This window comes from Puma concolor, chromosome B2 (assembly GCF_028749965.1).
Source record: "Puma concolor isolate L17-30 chromosome B2, mPumCon1.1.hap2, whole genome shotgun sequence".
Taxonomy (NCBI): Eukaryota; Metazoa; Chordata; class Mammalia; order Carnivora; family Felidae; genus Puma; species Puma concolor.
Window position 1 is genome coordinate 137,335,382 of NC_141671.1, and position 20,270 is coordinate 137,355,651.

At 44.4% G+C, this 20,270-nt stretch overlaps 1 protein-coding gene, 1 long non-coding RNA gene and 1 other non-coding gene across 3 annotated transcripts in view; 2 read left to right on the plus strand and 1 right to left on the minus strand.

Annotated features, from left to right (window-relative positions):
* PPP1R14C (protein phosphatase 1 regulatory inhibitor subunit 14C) overlaps nt 1-9,476 on the plus strand; it is a 90,353-nt gene extending 80,877 nt beyond the window's left edge. Inside the window, exon 4 of the mRNA XM_025925197.2 lies at nt 7,892-9,476. Coding sequence (XP_025780982.2) covers nt 7,892-7,966 — 75 coding nt within the window. The 3' untranslated portion in view covers nt 7,967-9,476. The remainder of the gene's footprint in view (nt 1-7,891) is intronic.
* The window catches only part of LOC147581292 (uncharacterized), a 256,335-nt gene that overhangs the window by 128,713 nt on the left and 107,352 nt on the right, over nt 1-20,270 (plus strand). The gene's annotated exons all lie outside the window — the stretch shown is intronic.
* On the minus strand, nt 2,295-2,440 carry LOC112863033 (U4 spliceosomal RNA). The gene has a single exon (XR_015251767.1). It is a non-coding gene; the product is annotated as a U4 spliceosomal RNA (small nuclear RNA).

Here is a 20,270-nt window from a genome sequence, read left to right on the forward strand (position 1 = left end):
AAACTATTTTGAAATGAAGGAAGTGAAAACCAATCATATCAAAAACCTGTGAGATGCAGCCAAAGCAGTGCTTAGAGGTGAGCATAGGATACGAAATGTCTGTATTAGGGAAGCTTTCCAATAAATGACTTTAGAGTTTACCTTAGGAACTAGGAAGCGAAGAGCAAATTCAACTCAAAATAAGGTGAAGAAAGGAAATAATGAAGACGAAAGCAGAAATCAGTGAAATATAAGCCAGAAAATCAATAAAGAAAATCATTGAAGCAAAAGCTTATTCTCAGAAAAGAGCAATACAATTGATAATCTTCTAGTCTAAGTGGAAATAAAGATAGGAGACAAATTACCAATATCAAGAATGAGAGAGGTGACATCACTCTAGAGTCTACAAATGTTATGAACCTCATGCCAATAAATTCAGCAACTTACATGAAATAGACAAATGTCTGTAAAGACATAACCCACCAATACATACAAAGCAAAGCAAAACAAAACAAAAAACTCCAGACCCAGGTGGCTTCACAGGGGAATTTTCATCAGACATTTATGGAAGAAATTATACCAACTCTGTAAAAACTCTTTCCAAAACTTGAAAAGGAAGAATACTTCTCAACTCATTATACAGGGCAAGCAGTACTCTGCTACTAAAACCAAAGACATAATACGAAATGTAGGCAAGTATTCCACATGAGCATAGCTGCAAAATTTCTAAAGAAAATTTTGTCAATTGAATTCAACATTATATGTCTATATCTATACCTATACCTATATCTATATCTATATCTATCTATATCTATATCTATATCTATATCTATATCTATATCTATATCTATATCTATATCTATATCTATATCTATATCTATATCTAGACACACACACACACACATCAAAAATCAATCAGGGTAAGTCACCATGTTAAGAAACCAGGAGGAAAAGGCCCTTTCTATAATTATGTCAACTGATGCAGAAAAAGCATTTGGCAAAATCTAATCTCTATTCCTGGTAAAAAAAAAACAAAAAAAAAACAAAAAAAAAAACCTCTCAGCAAACTAGGAATAGAAGGGAAATTCTTAAGCTCTATAAAGAACATCTGCAAAAGGTAAAAGTCTGCAAAAAGCTGCTGTAACTAACAAGTGAGTTCAACAAGCTTGCGGGATATGAGGTAAATATATGAAAATCTATGGCTGGTAACAATTGGAAATTGAAATAAAACTATACCCCTTATAAAAATATCAACAATATTAAACACTTAGAAATATATCTGACAGGGGCGCCTGGGTGGCGCAGTCGGTTAAGCGTCCGACTTCAGCCAGGTCACGATCTCGCGGTCCGTGAGTTCGAGCCCCGCGTCGGGCTCTGGGCTGATGGCTCAGAGCCTGGAGCCTGTTTCCGATTCTGTGTCTCCCCCTCTCTCTGCCCCTCCCCCGTTCATGCTCTGTCTCTCTCTGTCCCAAAAATAAATAAACATTGAAAAAAAAAAAAAATTAAAAAAAAAAAAAAAAAAAAAGAAATATATCTGACAAAAAATGTGCAGTATCTGTACACAGAGAACTATAAAACGTTGCTGAGAACAGGCATTGTTGATGTTCACAAATTGATTTATAGATTGAATGCAGTCTCAACCAAAACCCCAGCAGGAGTTTGGTTTTGGTTTTGGTTTTGGTTTTTTTTGGTAGAAATTTACAAGTTGATTCTAAAATTCTTAAGGAAATTTAAAAGACCTAGAACAGTCAAAACAATTTTATTTTAAAAGATCATCAAAGGTGGCAGACTAACATTACCTGATTTTAGAACTTATAAACCTATCCTTAGAAGACAGTGCGGTATTGGCATAAACAAAACAAAAAACTCCCAACTGACTTCACAGGGGAATTTTGATCAGACATTTACGGAAGAAATTATGCCAAATCTGTACAAACTCTTTTCGAAACTTGAAAAGGAAGGAATACTTCCCCACCTCATTCTATGAGGTAAGCAATACTCTGCTACTAAAACCAGACAGAGACATAATAAAACAAACAAATAGATCAGCAATTCAGCCATTCCAGTCTTAGGTATTTACCCCAAAGAAATGGAAGTATATTCCATACAAAGACTTTTATATGAATGTTTTAAGCAACTTTGTTTATTATAGCCCCATACTAAAAACAACCCAAATTCCCATCAACCGCTGAATGGATAAATAAACCGTGGTATTCCTATACAACAAAATGCTACCCAGTGCTTAAAAAAATAAAGAAAGAAGGAAATGAGTTATTAATAAATCCAACAGTGTGGCTGAATCTCAAAATAATTATGTTGAATGAAAGAAACCAAAAAAGTAGAAGACTAAAAAGTACATAGTGTCATGGTTCCTTTTGTATAAAACTCTAGAGTTTTCAATTAGCAATAATCGCGCCTCGGATAAACCTCATTGGCTACAATACTGCCACTGCGCAAAGCTGTATAAAACTCTAGAAAATGCAAATTAATCTAATAGTGACAGCGTATTCCCCGGGAATGAGAGGAACAGGGGGAGGAGAGAGTGATTGCAAAGGAGCAAAAGGAAACTCGTGGAGGAATTGAATGTGTCCATTATGTTGACTGCACAGATGGTGGACTTGTGCTGGTCGTCTGCAGTTTATGGCCTGCCAATTATACCTTAATAAAGCTGTTTATCCAAAGAAAGTCATTGTGAACCTTTTAGTGGCAGGAGTTTCCGTCCCCAGCCATTCTACTGAAACTTCTCCCAGCCAGAACACAATGGTCCCTTTCTTGCCAACCCTGGCTTTGAATCTGTCTTGACTTTCTTAACCTCTCATTGGCACTTGGCTTGATTGAATGTCTCTTCTTTCTAGAAAAGTGTTCTTTTCTTGACTGCTGAACAGCATATTCTTGGGTTTTCCCGCCTTCTCATTGGTTTCTCCTTTTCAGTCTCCTTTGCTGGTCCCAAAACTTCCCCGAGAACTCACTTGTTAGGGGGCCTCTGGCCTTGGTCTTCAGCCGCCTTTTATTGTTTACGCTTTCCTCTACGTTTATCTCATCAAGCTTTGTGATTCAAAGTGTTGTCACCTGTGATGTCCAACAGAATTTTCTGAGATGACAAATATTCTATAGGCCCAATGACCAGTATGGTGGCCACTGGCCACATCTGGCTACTGACTATTTGAAATGGGACCATAGTGTGAATAAGGAACAGAATTTTAAGGTGTATTTATTTCCATTCATTTACATTTAAATAACTACACTATATCATTTCTATTATAGAATATAGAAATATAGTTTGCATATAAATATACTATAAATATCTATATTTATATTATTTATATTTATACCACTTGTATATGTGGTTGGGGGCTACTGCAGCAATCAACTTTAGTCTAGATCATTGTGTTTATAAACTGTGGGCGGTAACCCATGAGCTGGTCTTGACCTTTATTTTTTTCAAAATAAAGTATCAAGGGGAATCACATATAGTAAGAGTTATATTTTTTTCAAGACACTTTTATTTTGGTCCTGTGTCTCTGGGGACGAGGTTCCTCTAACTGTGTGGATCACATGTGGTTTTGTGGGGGGGGGGGGGTGTTTTTTAGTTGCAAGCCACCGATTTAAATGCTAGTGATGCCTGTTGCTTATGTCGTCAGCCGGGAGCTGAGACGCCAAGTCATGTTTATCTGTCTTCCTAAGATCCCCCTCACGTATGTAAGGGGCACCGCAGGTCTGTAAACCTGCTTTTTTCCCCCCTCCAGTTATCCCTCATCTCAGCATAATGGCACCACCTATCTTCCAGTTGATGAGGGTCGGAGGCCTTCATCCCCCTTTTCCCTGTCTCCTTCCTGTTTTACTGGGGCCCCACATTCAGTCTAGCAAGGTCTTTTGGCTCTGCTTCTGGAATGGATCCACTTAATTTCCATTTCGATTTCCATAAACTTTAAGGCCCTGGCATCCCTAGCCTGGATCTCTGTAACAGGTCCAAACTGGCCTCTCTTTCATTCTTTTTTTTTTTTTTTTTTAATGTTTTAAATGTTTATTTATATCTGAAGGAGAGAGAGACAGAGCATGAATGGGGAGGGGCAGAGAGAGAGGGAGACTCAGAATCTGAAGCAGGCTCCAGGCTCCGAGCTGTCAGCACAGAGCCCGATGCAGGGCTTGAACTCACAAACCATGAGATCATGACCTGAGCTGCAGTCGGATGCCCAACTGACTGAGCCACCCAGGCGCCCCGTCTTGCATTCTTATCTTTATAAAATCCACTCTCCATGTGGCAGTCAAAGGGATCTTTTAAAAACCGAAATCAGATGATGTTGCTTCCCTACTTGAAAGTCTCCAGTGGCTTTCCATTGCATCAAGAATATTCTCTCAACACCTTACACGGCCAGTAAGGCCCTGGCAAGCTGACCCTAGCACCCCACTCATCTTGGCCTTTCCATACCAGGAACACCCACTCCCTTGCTTGTTTCTCTGCAGGGCCTTTGCACATGTGTGATGACCCAGGCCCCCAGACTTCCCCTGAGCTGGCCTCTCTATTAATTTAGATCTCGCATCAGATATCATTCCCTCAATGGGCAGCCTTTCTCTGACTAAATTAGTGTCCCCAACCCAAGTCTGAGTGATCTGTTTCGGAAGTAAATGAGATATATTGTTACTTACGCAGAGAGTTTTTCAGTAATACGAACAAGAGACATCCAAGTATTTTTGATTACAGATTCTTGAATCTTCTTTGAGAATTATCTGTAATCAGTAAAATCCTTCAGTGCAGGTTTCTGTATGGAGAATAAATATTGGTCTTGCTGTTTTTTTTAACTTAATGAGCACCTTTTTTTAACTTAATGAGCACCTCATTATGCAAATTTAACGAACACTTTAGAAATATGTATAATACAGTCTATTAGGTTACAGGCGTAAATTACACTAGTATAAAATTTCAGAGATTTGTTGATGTTAATATATTATAAATACAAATTATTTGTTGAAATTTTTAATCAGTAAGATTACTGCACATCATGATAGATTTTTTGAGAAAATCTGAATGTGATTTAAATTACCAAATTGCTTTTGTCTTGAAGAAGAAAGGTCGGTAGCTTAGGGTATATTATTCCTTATGATATTTAATCTTTATTTTTATAATGAACTTTATGAAAAATATGTTATAGAAATAGTGTAGGATAAATGATAGGATTTGTAATTCTGACCTTGGCAATAAAAGAAAAAGAAAAAGGAAATCTACACTGAAATGTTAAAGTTCATACAGCAGTCATTTGAGTAACACTTCCCAAAAACAATGAAACTGAAACTGTGTGTTTCACATTACACTGTCTAAACCACATAGCAGGGGGCGAAATAGATGTGCACTTAATTAACAAAATGAAAATTGAAAATAAGTGTGAAAACTTGGCATTATTTTTTTTAAATTTTTAAAATGTTTTTATTTATTTTTGAGACAGAGAGAGACAGAGCATGAGCAGGGGAGGGGCAGAGAGAGAGGGAGACACAGAATCCGAAGCAGGCTCCAGGCTCTGAGCTGTCAGCACAGAGCCCGACGCAGGGCTTGAACTCACGGACTGTGAGATCATGACCTGAGTTGAAGTCGGACGCTTAACCGACTGAGCCACCCAGGCGCCCCCAAAACTCGGCATTATTTTAGAAAACTCTTTAGATTAGATACAATAGTGCTCGCAAAGTTAAAATAGGGCCTCATTTTACTTCTTATGTGTTCCATTCTGCCCAAGGTCAGAAGTGGCAGGGATGAAAATGTTTTTATCCTTTGACCCCTTTCTGGGTAGCTCTCCAAAGAGGATAATCTAAATTGCAGATTCAGGCACCGAGATGTTAGTTGTGGCTTTGTTTATAATTCTGGAAAGTCAGGGACCAACCAAACATCCAGTGATGGAGAAATTAAGCGGAGTGTAGAATATCCATATAATAAAGGATCATATAACCACTGAAGTCAATTGTTAGGAAGACTAATGTTGTGGGAGAAAGCTGACATAATGACATAATGCTAAATTGAATAAAAGGACATATTTATACGGTGTGATCTCAATTAGGTAAAACACAGTTTTCATAGGAGAAAATATATTAGTGGTTCATTCTGAGGAGTAATTGTTGCTGGCTTATATTCTCTAAGTTGTTTAGGAAAATCATATAACTTTATAATAGCAAAAACATTACCAAAAAAAAAAAAAAAAAAGAAATTTGGTGGCTAACAAAATCCTAAATGTTTAAGCTTCTTGTGTTTTAGAGCTGGAGAGTGGTTGCAGAGATCATTTGGCCTGGGAGGCCGTGACTAAGCGTTGTGGTTGGTAGGAGAATTTAAGAGTGGTTCCTCACAAGGCCAAGTGGAGAGGAAGATTTCTCAGTGGTTTTTCTCTTGGTAAATTCCCAACGTACTCGGTTCTGTCATTCACTGACTGCTACTGGCTGGTCAGAAAGTTTGGCTGTCCGCTTCTTCTGTGACAAATATAAAATGGAAAGACAAGGTAATTATTACCTAATAAATGGGATTTTTGGAGTAGCCAAAAATTTTAAGTCATAAGGCAACAATGAAAGATTCCTGAAGGCCTCAAGTGGGAACTGTTCTACATTGTTCTTTGATCTTTGGGTGTCCATCTATGACTTTTAAATGGGCTTTTAAATGAAATTAGAATAGAATAGAAAAGGGGCGACTGGGTGGCTCGGTCAGTTAAGCGTCCGACTTCGGCTCAGGTCACGATCTCACGGTATGTGAGTTCGAGCCCTGCGTGATCTCACGGTATGTGAGTTCGAGCCCTGTGTGATCTCACGTTATGTGAGTTCGAGCCCCGTGTCGAGCCCTGTGCCGACAGTTCGCAGCCTGGTCTCTCTCTCTCTCAAAATAACAAGTAAACATTAAAAAAAATGTTTAAAAAAAAGAATAGAAAATATAGAGTGTATTATGTACATTAAGTATTTGTTCTTTAGATTTTTATTTCAGGTATGTGTCTGTATGTACTGGATTGTAAATATAAAATGTGTGTGGCTTTCGAAGAAAACTGATCTGTAGTCAAAAAAGTCAAAAGACTCTTCTTTCTGAGATGTAGATCAGTGGTTCTCAGTGTGGAACCAGCAGCAGGTTACCTGGGAGCCTGTCAGAGATGCACATTCTCACCCCCCACCCAGAACTACTGAGTCAGAAATTCTTGGGCCCAGCACTCTGTGGTTTAATAAGTCCCCTGGTGATTCTGATGAGGACTTACATTCGAGAACCGCTGTTCAAGCCTTGCTGTTCCGGGGGTGGTCCAGAGACTGACACTGGCATCAGCTGGCAGCCAGTGAGAGATACAGACTTTCAGACCCCAACCTGGGCCTACTAAGTCAGAACCCACAAGCTCTCTGGGTGATTCGTATGCTCATAGTAAAGGTTGATTCAAGGTTGAGAAAGCTGATCTAAACCACATGTGCCTTTGGAGGCCAAATCAATAATGTCGGTGACTGAGAGCAGCCTGTGTTTTTCTCCCCCAAAGAGAGCAGCAGCGAGAAGGCATCACGATGTGAGGTTTAATTATGCTTCATTGGTTTAAAAATGTCCTGTAGCAGGGGCGCCTGGGTGGCGCAGTCGGTTAAGCATCTGACTTCAGCCAGGTCACGATCTCGCGGTCCGTGAGTTCGAGCCCCGCGTCGGGCTCTGGGCTGATGGCTCAGAGCCTGGAGCCTGTTTCCGATTCTGTGTCTCCCTCTCTCTCTGCCCCTCCCCCGTTCATGCTCTGTCTCTCTCTGTCCCCAAAAATAAACGTTGGAAAAAAAAAATGTCCTGTAGCGAACCAGCGAGGGTTAGCCCATCCAACCAGACTCATCACCTACAGTTAACTGCAGTTGACCTCAATGACTTCAAGCAGATTTGAACCCCACATTTTGGTAGAGCAAGCCTGCCAGATTAACTTCTTCTGCTCTCTTTTAGGAATTTATCCAGGAGCTGCTCTGTCGGATAAGAGGCATGAGAAAACTGAGTCCTCCGCAGAAGAAGACTGTATAATTCTAGCACAGGGTGGACCGTCCCAGAGACGAAGAAGGGGTCCTGGGATTTGGGCTTCATGAAGACATTTATTAAAGACTAGTTGCCCTGATGAGAACCTTTTTTTTGGGGGAGGGGGTGTCTATTAGACATTTATTCAAGAGTGTTCTTTTTTTGTTTTAAAAGGTTTTGCTAGTGTAATATTTTAATAGCAAGGATATCACGACTCTGGTTTCAGCCCAACCAGGGATATCAAACCAGGCAGACATGGAAGAATGGGCTGGGCCAGGCACCGTTTTCTTTGAGAAATCAGAGGTTTAGGACGTAACTATACAGGGATGATGGTTTTCTTACAGCTAGTTTGGTAATACTTTTTCCTAAGTTGTACAACTGTCTCAGATGTCGAATTTCTTGTATATATCTCCACACGACTAAGTTAAAATGTAGATGTGAGTTTTATTTCACACCGATGGAATAAACTTGTGGTTTTCCTTTCACTGGAGGTCACAGTACCTGTGTGTTCAAGAGGTCACAAGACCGTCTTCGCGTGACCTGCTGCTGACCTTCAACATTCACTTTATGCACCAAAGTGAACGAAGTCAGTGTATCCGTTATTTTCATGAGCTACGCCACAAAAAGTCGAGTTGGTCAAGGGCTTAATTCATGGACTTTATATTATTTCATTATTTGGGATGCTTTGCCAGGTCACGTCCTTATTGCCTCGTTTGTGGTCTTTTAAAGTTTTATGAACCCTTAATTTGAAGAACTATTCAGATGTCTAGAGAAATGCCCATGCTGAGTGGTGTTTTGCAGTGGGAAAAGGAAGCACCGTGTAGCAATTAATTCTCTGCTTTCAACCAAATACTGTGTATTATTCTCTCCCCACGAAAGCAGGTCGTAAGGAAACTTAGCAAATTGGGTATCGTCCTCCCTAGAAGTAGATCTGGTCCCTTCCGTCCCTGGACAGCATTAGACCAGAGCAGGCGAACTGAGTGTTGAACACCGTAGAGGTGAGAAAGCCTCACCTTCTCTCAAGAGAGTTGATCCAGGGGCATTTGCTCGTGTGGAAGGGGGGTGGAGATTGTGTTTTTGGTTGTCTCGTTGGCATGTGGTGAGGATTCCGGCTCCGGGCCCTAATCATGCACCCCGGGCTCCTTGCTTGGAGCTAGGCATGGGGCACCAGCCCTGCCCCTCTCTGTTATATATCAGCTCCCTGGAGAAGGGTCAACATTCAGATGGATGTGGGCTGGGTAAAAGGTCAGAGTAGAAACTCTTCCTTCCCCCCAGGAGGCCTCCACTGCCTCCCCACAGAAACCCCACTTACTGTAAGACGTCTCTAGGTGGCCCTGTCCGAGGACAAGGGTTAAACATTTTCTATCAAGGGTGCTCTGAACATATTTTATTTTTTAAAAGAACTATGTTTGTGAATTTTATGTATACTGGCAAGCTTTCGAAAATGTATTTAATTTTGTAATGTTTACCAATGATTTATTTACAAGCTATTTACTCAAATAAATGGAGCTGCTTACAACTCTGCATGCACATTTCATTGCAAAACATGTTAAAATGATCACTTGACTCTGTGAGGTGTTCTGTGGACAGGGGTACCAAGCACTTCCATCTGGCTTTTCGTTTTCGAGGTGTTTTCGGGCATCTGATCCTGGCTCTCTCCTGATGGAAGCAGAGTTGCTGGAAAACACTCCTGGGCCGGGAAGGAAACCGATGAACTCTGTGTATTTGGTCCTGTCTGGACTCCATGCCAACCCTCTCTCAGGCTATGCGCTTTGCATTTAACTAAAATGCCCTTTTCTCCATCTGATAGAAAGTCTCAAGAAAATTAGAAATCAATCAGATATTCCAATTATTGTTAGAATGCCGTGGACCCTATAAACGGAAAAATACTGAATTTGCAGGGTTTCCATTAGGCCAGCCTGAGTGATGGGCTGGCTGGTTTAGATCTCCTCCTAAGTATGTCCAGAGCTTCTAGTATTTACCCCATCACAGAGTGTACCCACGGTATTATTACTGTCTATTCACCTCTTTGTCTCTTCCGTTAGACTCTAGGATCCTTGAGATTGGGACTGAGTCTTAGAAATCAGGCACCCGCTCCTGAACTTGGCCCATCAAAGAGATCAATACGTGTTTGCTCACTGAATACATATGATACAAGATTCTTCAAGAAAACTCAACTGTTTCTCTCCTGGCTGGGAGAGTGGTTCTTAGGCCTGAATGTGCATTTGGATCACCTGGGAAGCTTTAAAAAGTTCTGACCAATTTCATCAGAATTTGAAGGAGCAGACCTTACGTGTTTTTTTTTTTTTTTACCCCCCAAACTCCTAGCTTGAGCACCAGCTGGCCCATTGGATCATTCTTGTGTAGACGAGCTTGACCTTACTGAGCTCAGCCAGCCATGTTTATGCTGTCACAGCATAAACTATTTCTCATTCTGTCTTCTGCTGGAGAGGAATTACAGCCCAGCACTAAGGGGAATGACTCCAAAGTATCCAGCTTCTAGTTCAGTACTCACCCGAGCATTGAGAAATCTGTTTATTTATCACTGTGCTAAGCACTTACATGCCTTATCTCAGTCCTGATATTTAGCTTTTTTCATTAAAAAACTTTTAATATTTATTTATTTTTGAGAAAGAGAGAGAGAGCACAAGTAGGGGAGGGGCAGAGAGAGAGACACAGAATCGGAAGCAGGCTCCAGGTTCCGAGCTGTCAGCACAGAGCCCGGCGCGGGGCTCGAACCCATGAGCCGTGAGATCATGACCGGAGCCGAAGTCATATGCTTAACTGACTGAGCCCCCTGGGTGCCCGGCCCTGATATTCATCTTATGAGATAGGTTGCATTATCCTCATTTTACAGAAGAGAAAATAAAAGGCACGTTGAACAGTTTACCGGAGGTCACATGTTTACCGGAGGGCTGCTGTCTGACTTTACGCCCCTCAACCATTAGGCTTTCCTGCCCCTTGCGGGGGGTTGCTCTCCGGTGCCCCGCCGGAGCGAAAGCCAGGAGCTGCATGTAAAGCCAGCTGAGCCCCTGAGCTGAGGGGCGGGGAGTGGGAAACTGTGGTGGGAGCAGGTCCTCGGCCACGTTCGGGTTCTCCCTCCCTCCTGAGGACAAAGCCTTCCGGCTCCTGAGGGTCGGTCAGTGCAGCCAGACTCCGTGCTGCGCCTCCATTTCCAGGCTCCCCGGCCTTCTCCCCTGACAAAAATCTCCTGGACTTGGCCTTGGCAGCTCAGCACGGAGTACTTCCCATCAGTTCCCAGAGGAGGCCAAATCGGGAGAAAGAACAGTTTGAGGACAGTGCTTTTCCATTCCTGTAACACACAGATACCTGAGTTCCATTTACTATCTAAAGTCCCCATAAAAGACGATGTGCTGTGCAGAATCACTACCAACAATCGACGGGCACGTGATGACATCGGCTCTTTCTAGGAAGGGGCACAGTGGTTGGAAACATGAGCTGATTTTGAGCCATGACTACCATGTCCGCAAGGACACTGACCAAAGGGGCAACCGCCGAGAGCAGCCAGGCTGGCCCAGGCACTTGGGCCACCGCTCGGGGAAGCAGATAGGAGAGCCTCGGAGATGGCCCCTTCCCCTTTCATGCCACAGGCAAGACTGCCGGTGGGGGCCAGAAATTCGCCCCATGGCTCAGTGCTTAGTTCGGCTCCCACCCAGCCCGCTGAGATGGTGTTTGCCACTCTTCCTGCTGTCCCTCCAGTGTCGTTCAGCAAGACACCTGGGCCCTGGGCCAGCCTCCAATGTGACCGACAGCTTGGGGAAAGGCAGGCCCCACAGCCGAGGGGACACATCTCTATTCTCACATTGTTTTTGCTTCTGAGTCAAAGGCCTGGGGGTTCCCTCTTCTTCTCAGGGAAATTTCCGTGAGTGACGCCGCTTTGAAGGTGCTGTCTCCCCACCCCCACCCTCATTGTCTCCTCCATTTCCCCTGTCTTTGGTCACTAGACTCAGGGCCCTCTAATGGCATAAATGGCCTAAGGGGGCCTGTAGATGTAGTACTAAGTAGACGCCGCCCCAGGAACAAGGTGTCAGGGAGGCGGGAACCCCTGGTCTGTGGTCGATCTGAAAAAAGAGAAAAAGAATTCAATGTATTTGGCGATTAGAACTTTGCGAAAGCCATTTTCAAACTGGACACAGCTAGGAAGACCAGTAGTTTCCCTCCACTGTTTTCCTCTTCTTGAATTTACTACCCCCAACGATCCTGCAGAGTTACTACCAAGAACGAGTGCCGTTTCCTTTGGGAGTTGGGATATCACTGTGTGTTTGTAATTTGCCTGTGAAAAAGTGGGTTGCTTCTCACAGTTCTCTCTGAGCGAGACCTGTCCAGACTTCACGAAGTTCCTTCTACCCCTATTCAGACACAACTGTCGGAAATGTTTCACTTTCTCAGTGGTCTCACGCCACCGTGGTGTCTCTTGACTGGGGATGAATTGTTTGTATAAGACTGGATCGCTCACCCCTTTTCTTGGCTCTGCGGGTGTTCCCACACAACATGGCGGACAGGCATTTCAATAGAATACTGGTATCAAACCAACTACAGAGTAGGTTCTGGAAATCTGGTGTTTTGGTGCTTTCATTGGATCCATTGGATAAATACGACCAGATTCATCTCTGGTACAGTTTCCCTTCGGCTTGCGGCTCTTTAATTAGAGTGTTAAGTGACTCTGCTGGATGGCCTTCTTTGGGCCGACCTTGTTCTGATAGATTCTAGGGGTAGGTAGTCCTAACAAGGATACGAGGGTAAATTAAAGTGCACTTTTCACACCACGGCTGTATAGACTTGATCTCATTTATATGCATATTTTTAATTCAGCGTTACCGTTGTTGGAAGACAGTTCTACGCAGGTCTCTTATGTTCCTGCAGGTCTTAATTAACATCAGGACTGGAAGATAGAGATAAAGTTCCTCCCTCTAGAGCAAAGAGCAGGCAGGCTTCTGCCTGTTATAAAGGATGTTTCAGTGCGGAGTTTTCTCCTACGATGCCACCCACTGCATGTACAATGTCATCTAGTCTTCTTTACAAACCCCTGGGGGAATTGGCTCTGGAGAAATTGACACCAAAAAGTGTTGCTCCTCTGGCTACTGCTCTTGCTGTGAGTAACAAACCATCTCTTCTCTCTGACCCCGCAGTGTTATGTCTGGTGCATTCATGAAACTGTGGCAGGCCAACCTGCCAGCCACGGGAGGGTCAAACCTGAGACCCTACGCGAGTGTAGACGATGGCCATTCTTCTCGGTCTCTTTCAGTATGACTTGTATCATTTTTATAACTAGTAGATACCTTCCTAGGTTTAGACCCTAATTTGAGGAATCATTTTCAACTAGGTAGGGTCAGAAGTTTCTTTTAAAGAGATTTCATGCCTGCAAATGGCTGTTCTGTGGATAGAGTTTACTTTCCCAAGAGCCACTTTCTCTCTTCCTCCTTGTTAGCAACAAAGAAGGAACGCTGTCTGGTGGAGGGTAGGGAAAACGGGCCGACGGAAGAGAGGGGCACACCTGCTTCCCAGCAAAAGGGCACTGTGGAGTGAAATGGAGAAGGCCAGCAAATGGCAGTTCTTGCCTCAAATCTCTCTTTTTTTTTTTTTTTTTAAATTTTTTTTTTTTCAACGTTTATTTATTTTTGGGACAGAGAGAGACAGAGCATGAACGGGGGAGGGGCAGAGAGAGAGGGAGACACAGAATCGGAAACAGGCTCCAGGCTCTGAGCCATCAGCCCAGAGCCCGACGCGGGGCTCGAACTCACGGACCGCGAGATCGTGACCTGGCTGAAGTCGGACGCTTAACCGACTGCGCCACCCAGGCGCCCCCAAATCTCTCTCTTAAATATGAGCCTAAATAATCTGAGCAGCACATCATTGCTGGCTATTTTGAAGTTCCCAAATTAAACTCCCAAAGCAATTTTGTGACCATAATTTATTTGTGTATCACAGTCCACCCAGTCGTCTATGAAACTAAAAATAGAAAATGAGCTCATGGAGTATCTGGTGCTACCAGATTGGCTCTTGTCAGTTCGCAGGGTGGTTCATAGAAAGTGCGATCCAACACACCCTTCTGGGTCACGAGTTGCTTGAGAGGAAGTGATTTACTATTGGGTGTTTCTATTGTTAGTAGCAGGAAAATGTTCCCTTGCTGTCGATTAGATTCGTAAAAGGGGACATTACTGACAAAGCCCCCTTTCTGATCGCTTGTGGATACAGAGAGAGATAGGAACATTCATCTTTTAAAAAATTTTTTTAATGTTTTATTTATTTTTTGAGAGAGAGAAAGACAGAGTGCGAGTGAGGGAGGGGCAGAGAGAGGGAGACACAGAATCCAAAGCAGGTTCCAGGCTCCGAGCCGTCAGCACAGAGCCCGACGCGGGGCTCAAACCCACGAACTGTGAGATCATGACCTGAGCCAAAGTCGGACGCTTAACCGACTGAGCCACCCAGGCACCCCAGATCATTAATCTTTAAAAAATATTTTTACGGCACTTAACACGGAACCTCACTCTTTTTAGCGGCAATCCCAACAGGGGGACCCAAAATGTACAATCTATAGTGTAGGTTTGCATCATTTCAAAAGCATACCCCAAAGCCCTAGAGAATTACCTCTTTCTGAAATTGGTGATGGGTGAGAAGTTAAATAAAACCTCCCAAACTTGGGGGGGGGGAAAGCATAGTTTTTTTTTTTCACTCTTGAATCTTATTTTCTGTTCCAAACATGTGTGCAGAGAACTCCCTGCCAATGTCTTTAAGCTAAGAGTTCCTATTGCTACAGCTCATGTAGGCTTAGGAGGTCCTCAAGACCTCCGAAACTTTGCAGGAGAGAGAGAGAGCCACACACAGAGCAACAAAGAGAGATCATGTGCCAGAGAGAGTGCCAGAAACTGGAAGGACACGGAAAGTGGCAGAGAGGCATGAACAGTTTGGAGACAAGAAGGTCTGTGCTATCACTGGGTTCTCAAAATGTCCATACCTAGAACTGGTGAAGAACCTGGAAGTCTGGAGGCCACAGCCACGCAGGAAGCCGGTGTTCCAGAATAGCCGGTGGCAAGCCCAGCCTCCCCTCCTTGGCCTCGTTTCCTGATCTCCTGGATGGGGATCCAATCCAATCTCCTTCCTGGATTCCCCTGCCTGGATTTCCCAATCCCTTTCCTCCCCCTCATGCTCAGATGCTCCACTTTGCTGAATTCCTTCACGGAAGATAGAATCTCCCAGAGATGATAGAATCTCCCAGCCCGCCTGGCGGAGACGCCTGGAAGGGGGCTGGTCCCGTACCCCCTCGTGTGCATGCACCGGCTTGTTCAGGAGGTAGATTCCAGGTGTCTTTCCTCCTCTGCTTTCCGGGATTGGTTCCGTGCATGGGTTCCCTTGATCACAAGGCTTTCGAGTAGATTCACCTCCAAAATGCCCAGCTTCACAGTCTATTTCTCTTCTCTTTTTTTTTTTTTTTTTTGGCAATTTTATTTTCTATGGTAAAATATACGTAACACAAAATGTAACATTTTAGCCATTTTCAAGCGTCAGTTCTGTAGCATTAAGTACATTCACATTATTATAATCAACCATCAGTTACCATCCGTCTCCATAACTTTTTCAACTTCTCCAACTGAAACTCTCTGCCCATTAAATGGTAACTCCCCATTCACCCTCCCCTCAACCCAAGGTCACCACCAAAGTAGTTTCTGTCGCTCTGAGACTGACCACTCCAGGTCCAACCTGTAAGTGGAATCTCATATTTGTCCTTCTCCGTCTGGCTTATTTCACTGGGCATAATAGCTTCAAGATTCACCCATGCTGTGGGGCGCACGGGTGGCTCAGTAGGTTAAGCACCCTGCTCTTGATTTCGGCTCAGGTCACGATCTCACGGTTTGTGAGTTCGAGCCCCACGTCGGGCTCTGCGCTATGTCAGCATGGAGACTGCTTGGAATTCTCTCTCCCTCTCTCTCTGCCTCTGCCCCACTCGTGCTCTCTCTTTCTCTCTCTCTCTCAAAATAAAGAAATAAGCAAAAAAATTCATGCGTATAAAAAAAGATTCATCCACGTTGTCGGAATTTTTTCCCCCTCTTTCAGGTTCAGTCTATTTCAACTGACGATGCCATTGCCTAAGCAGCACACCCTGTGTTGTGAAAGGGCACCTGCAGGAAAATCTTTCCACACCTTAACCCCTACTCCCACTCACGTCTGCAATCTTGTTTAGGTGATCAAGCAAATTGAGACAAGCCTGTGAATACTGGTAAACAGTCCCGGGGGGGGGGGGGGGGAGGGGGGAGGAAAAGAAGGTAAGAACAGTGACTTGCCCCTTGACAAACCACTTCTATTGTGCATTGTTTTGTTGTTTCATAGGTGTGCGAAGGAAGAAAGCTCTTGTGTTATATTTGGGCCGGGAATTTAAATTCTATAAAATATTTGATACCTTCTAAGAGGAAGTAAGCTCTTAACTGTTTTTGCTCATGTATTATCATGAGTCTCATTTAATCCAAAGCACTGCTCCATCATTTATGATCTTAATATGGCAGAAATACTAAAGGTACTTCTTTTTAAACTTGTTTTTTAAAGTTTATTTATTATTGAGAAAGAGAGAGAGCGCCCAAGCTGGGGAGAGGCGCAGAGAGAGGGAGACACAGAATCCGAAGCAGGGTCCAGGCTCTGAGCCATCAGCACAGGGCCCGATGCGGGGCTCGAACTCATGAACTGTGAGACCATGACCTGGGCCGAAGTCAGACACTTAACTGACTGAGCCACCCAGGTGCCCCAAGGTACTTCTTAATGCCACTACACAGATCAGTTGCATATGTAACGTTAGCGGCAGAAATTGCCCCGTCTAAGTGCTTGCTCACCCTTCTACCGCCTGTGATTCAGAATGCCTCATCCACCCATATTATGAACCAGAAAAAGCCGTGTCTCTAATGAGCCCCAGAGCCTGAAGGCAGAGGCCCTGAAAGAGCTGGAACTCCCCCTGTGACCAACAGTAAGTATCAAACTTCATGTTCATTCAGTGATGACTGTCCAGGGAAAAACAAGCGGAAATAAAGGGGCTTTCAAATCATAACCAGTAATCAACCCAATATCTCCCTCAGGTACTAACTTCATTACAAGGGAGTCATAATTTTTGTGTTGTCAGTTTTTGGGAAAGTCCTTGGAGGTTATTCATTGACAATCAGGAAAGTCTATGTTACTGTCTGCTGTGGATTAGGGAAGGATGTTTTGTGACCAAATTTTCAGACGCTTCTATTGAATTGGCCGAGATCGCAGGTTTCATTGGGTTCCACTCAAGGCTCCATAAAAGCTTTTAAATTACCTGTCGGTTGGGGCGCCTGGGTGGCGCGGTCGGTTAAGCGTCCGACTTCAGCCAGGTCACGATCTCGCGGTCCGTGAGTTCGAGCCCCACGTCGGGCTCTGGGCTGATGGCTCAGAGCCTGGAGCCTGTTTCCGATTCTGTGTCTCCCTCTCTCTCTGCCCCTCCCCGGCTCATGCTCTGTCTCTCTCTGTCCCAAAAATAAATAAACGTTGGAAAAAAAAAAAAATTAAAAAAAATAAATAAATAAATTACCTGTCGGTGTCAGAGTGAACCGTTTCCTCAAGAAGGTGGGCGAAGCTTGCCCACCACACCACATGTCAGGCTTTTAAAATAATGCTACAACTCCCTTTGTCCTTCTCCTGAATGGTGGCCCGGAGGCAAAGCTATGTGTCCCGTGTTTCGAAAGAAAGAATCCTCTAGGGAACAGGCTTAGAGTTGGTAGAGTTGGTGGTGTTAGCAGGCACCAGCCAGTGAGGATTCAGCTGCCAAGGGAGGTCTCGTGCCCCACCCTCCTTCCTCTGGAATACTGCAGTCCCCCCACCACATCAGTGCTGGGGACCCCCTGATTGGACATCCATTCCCCCTCAACGTTGCCCACACATACCCCTGGGAGGAGCCTTAAACTGTAATCATCTTTGCTTTCGTCCAATTCCTTATTGAGGGGGAGGGCCTGGGTACGTGAGGCTGGGAGGGCTAGTTAAAGGTGGGGAATGGGGACCACCAATGGCCATTGAATGTCAGTTGTCTGCACCAGCCCTGTGATGTGAGCAGTATGATGTCCCATTTAAAATTAGGAGCCAATGGGGCGCCTGGGTGGCGCAGTCGGTTAAGCATCCGACTTCAGCCAGGTCACGATCTCGCGGTCCGTGAGTTCGAGCCCCGCGTCGGGCTCTGGGCTGATGGCTCAGAGCCTGGAGCCTGTTTCCGATTCTGTGTCTCCCTCTCTCTCTGCCCCTCCCCGGCTCATGCTCTGTCTCTCTCTGTCCCAAAAATAAATAAACGTTGAAAAAAAAATTAAAAAAAAAATAAATAAAATAAAATTAGGAGCCAAGCTGAGAGAACGTCAAACTCTTTGCCAAAAGACTGACCAGGATAGGCAATATAAACTGATACCATACTTTAGGAGGGCAACTTAGAAATATTTATTAAGGGGCCCCTGGGTGGCTCAGTCAGTTGAGTGTCCAACCCTCGATTTTGGCGCCGTTCATGATCCCAGGGTGGTGAGATCGAACCTTGCAACTGGACCCCGTGCTGAGCTTGGAGCCTGCTTAGGATTCTCCCTGTCCCTCTCCCTCCGCCTCTCCCCCTCCCTCTCTCATGCTTTCTCTCTCTCTCTCTCAAAAAGAGAATAGAAATATTGATTAAAATATAAAACGTTAATATTTTTTGCTTCAATAGTTATATTTTTAAAAATGTAACTAATACTTGTACAAATATACCCATATTTTCTTTGTGACAGTGTTTTTGTAATAGAGAAAAATGGAAACCAACCCATGCCTGTCAATAAACATGTAGTTTTAAGAAGAATGATACACCAACAGGGTGTTGGTTACCAAGAGAGCAGAGGAAATTATAGCAAAGGATTTAATATAATCTTATTTTTTATTAATTTTTTAATGCTTATTTATTTTTGAGAGAGAGAGACGGAGACAGAGCATGAATAGGGGAGGGGCAGAGAGCGAGGGAGACACAGAATCCCAAGCAGGCTCCAGGCTCTGAACTGTCAGTACAGAGACCCATGCGGGGCTCGAACTCATGAGCTGTGAGATCATGACCTGAGCTGCAGTCGGATGCTCAACTGACTGAGCCACCCAGGCGCCCCAATGTAATCCCATTTTTTATGCAAATCCCATATACATAAGATTATATACATTTTAAAAAGTGGAAGAATACTTTGTCATCAATAGTTATCTTGGGGTAAGCATATAGGGTCAGCTGTTGGGGAGACCACCTACGGTTGATTACATTTCTGTAGCGTTCGAATATTGAGTAAGACATCGTTGTGCAAGGTGCCTCACCCAGTGCCCCTGGGAACCTCGTACCTATGTTCGGGGCTGGCCAAGCATGGTCCGCACTGCCTAGACTGTGTGCTTGGGCCCGGGGGACTGCACAGACGGTCTGGAAGTTTCCATCAGGCCCTGGCCAAGAAGGTTTAGCCAGAGGCACTTTTCTTCTGAGAGAAGAGGCCGATGGTCAGTTGGAACCCAGTTTCCTGATCCCCAAAGGGCGTCTGTGGGGAATGTGACAAAACAGGACGAAAATAGCATCCAGGGGCGCCTGGGTGGCGCAGTCGGTTAAGCGTCCGACTTCAGCCAGGTCACGATCTCACGCTCCGTGAGTTCGAGCCCCGCGTCGGGCTCTGGGCTGATGGCTCAGAGCCTGGAGCCTGTTTCCGATTCTGTGTCTCCCTCTCTCTCTGCCCCTCCCCCGTTCATGCTCTGTCTCTCTCTGTCCCCAAAATAAATAAACGTTGAAAAAAAAAAAATTTAAAAAGAAAATAGCATCCAGCTCCAGCAGGAAAGTTTAGGGCAGACCCCGAGAGTGCAGGGGGTAAAACTTATCCCTAAAGACATGGTGAAGAATTGGGGGGAGGGGGAGGGGTTTGTGTTTTCCCCCAGAATGGTCCCAGAGCAGTGGTGGCTGGAGCGGGCCCAAGATGGTTCTTCCATTGTTCATCTCGGATAACTCCGGGCAGCGTGCCTCTGGCGTCTGCGTGTTCTGCCCGGCCAGCGCCCATGGCTACATGCTTTTACCCAGGGGCACGGTCATTGTTGCCAACCCCGCCCCGAGCAAATGATGGCGACATCAGCTACCTTTCACTGAGTCCCCTCTATGCGGATGCATTTGGATACAAGCTGTACTTGCCTCACGAAGCTGTTGTGGGTCCCATTACCTAGATAAGGAAACTGAGGCTTGGAGAGGTTAAATAGCCTGAGGCCACGCAGTCAGTGGATGGGAAAGATTCCATTTCAAGGTTGGCCGTCTGAGTACAAAGCCAATTCTGCCCAACTG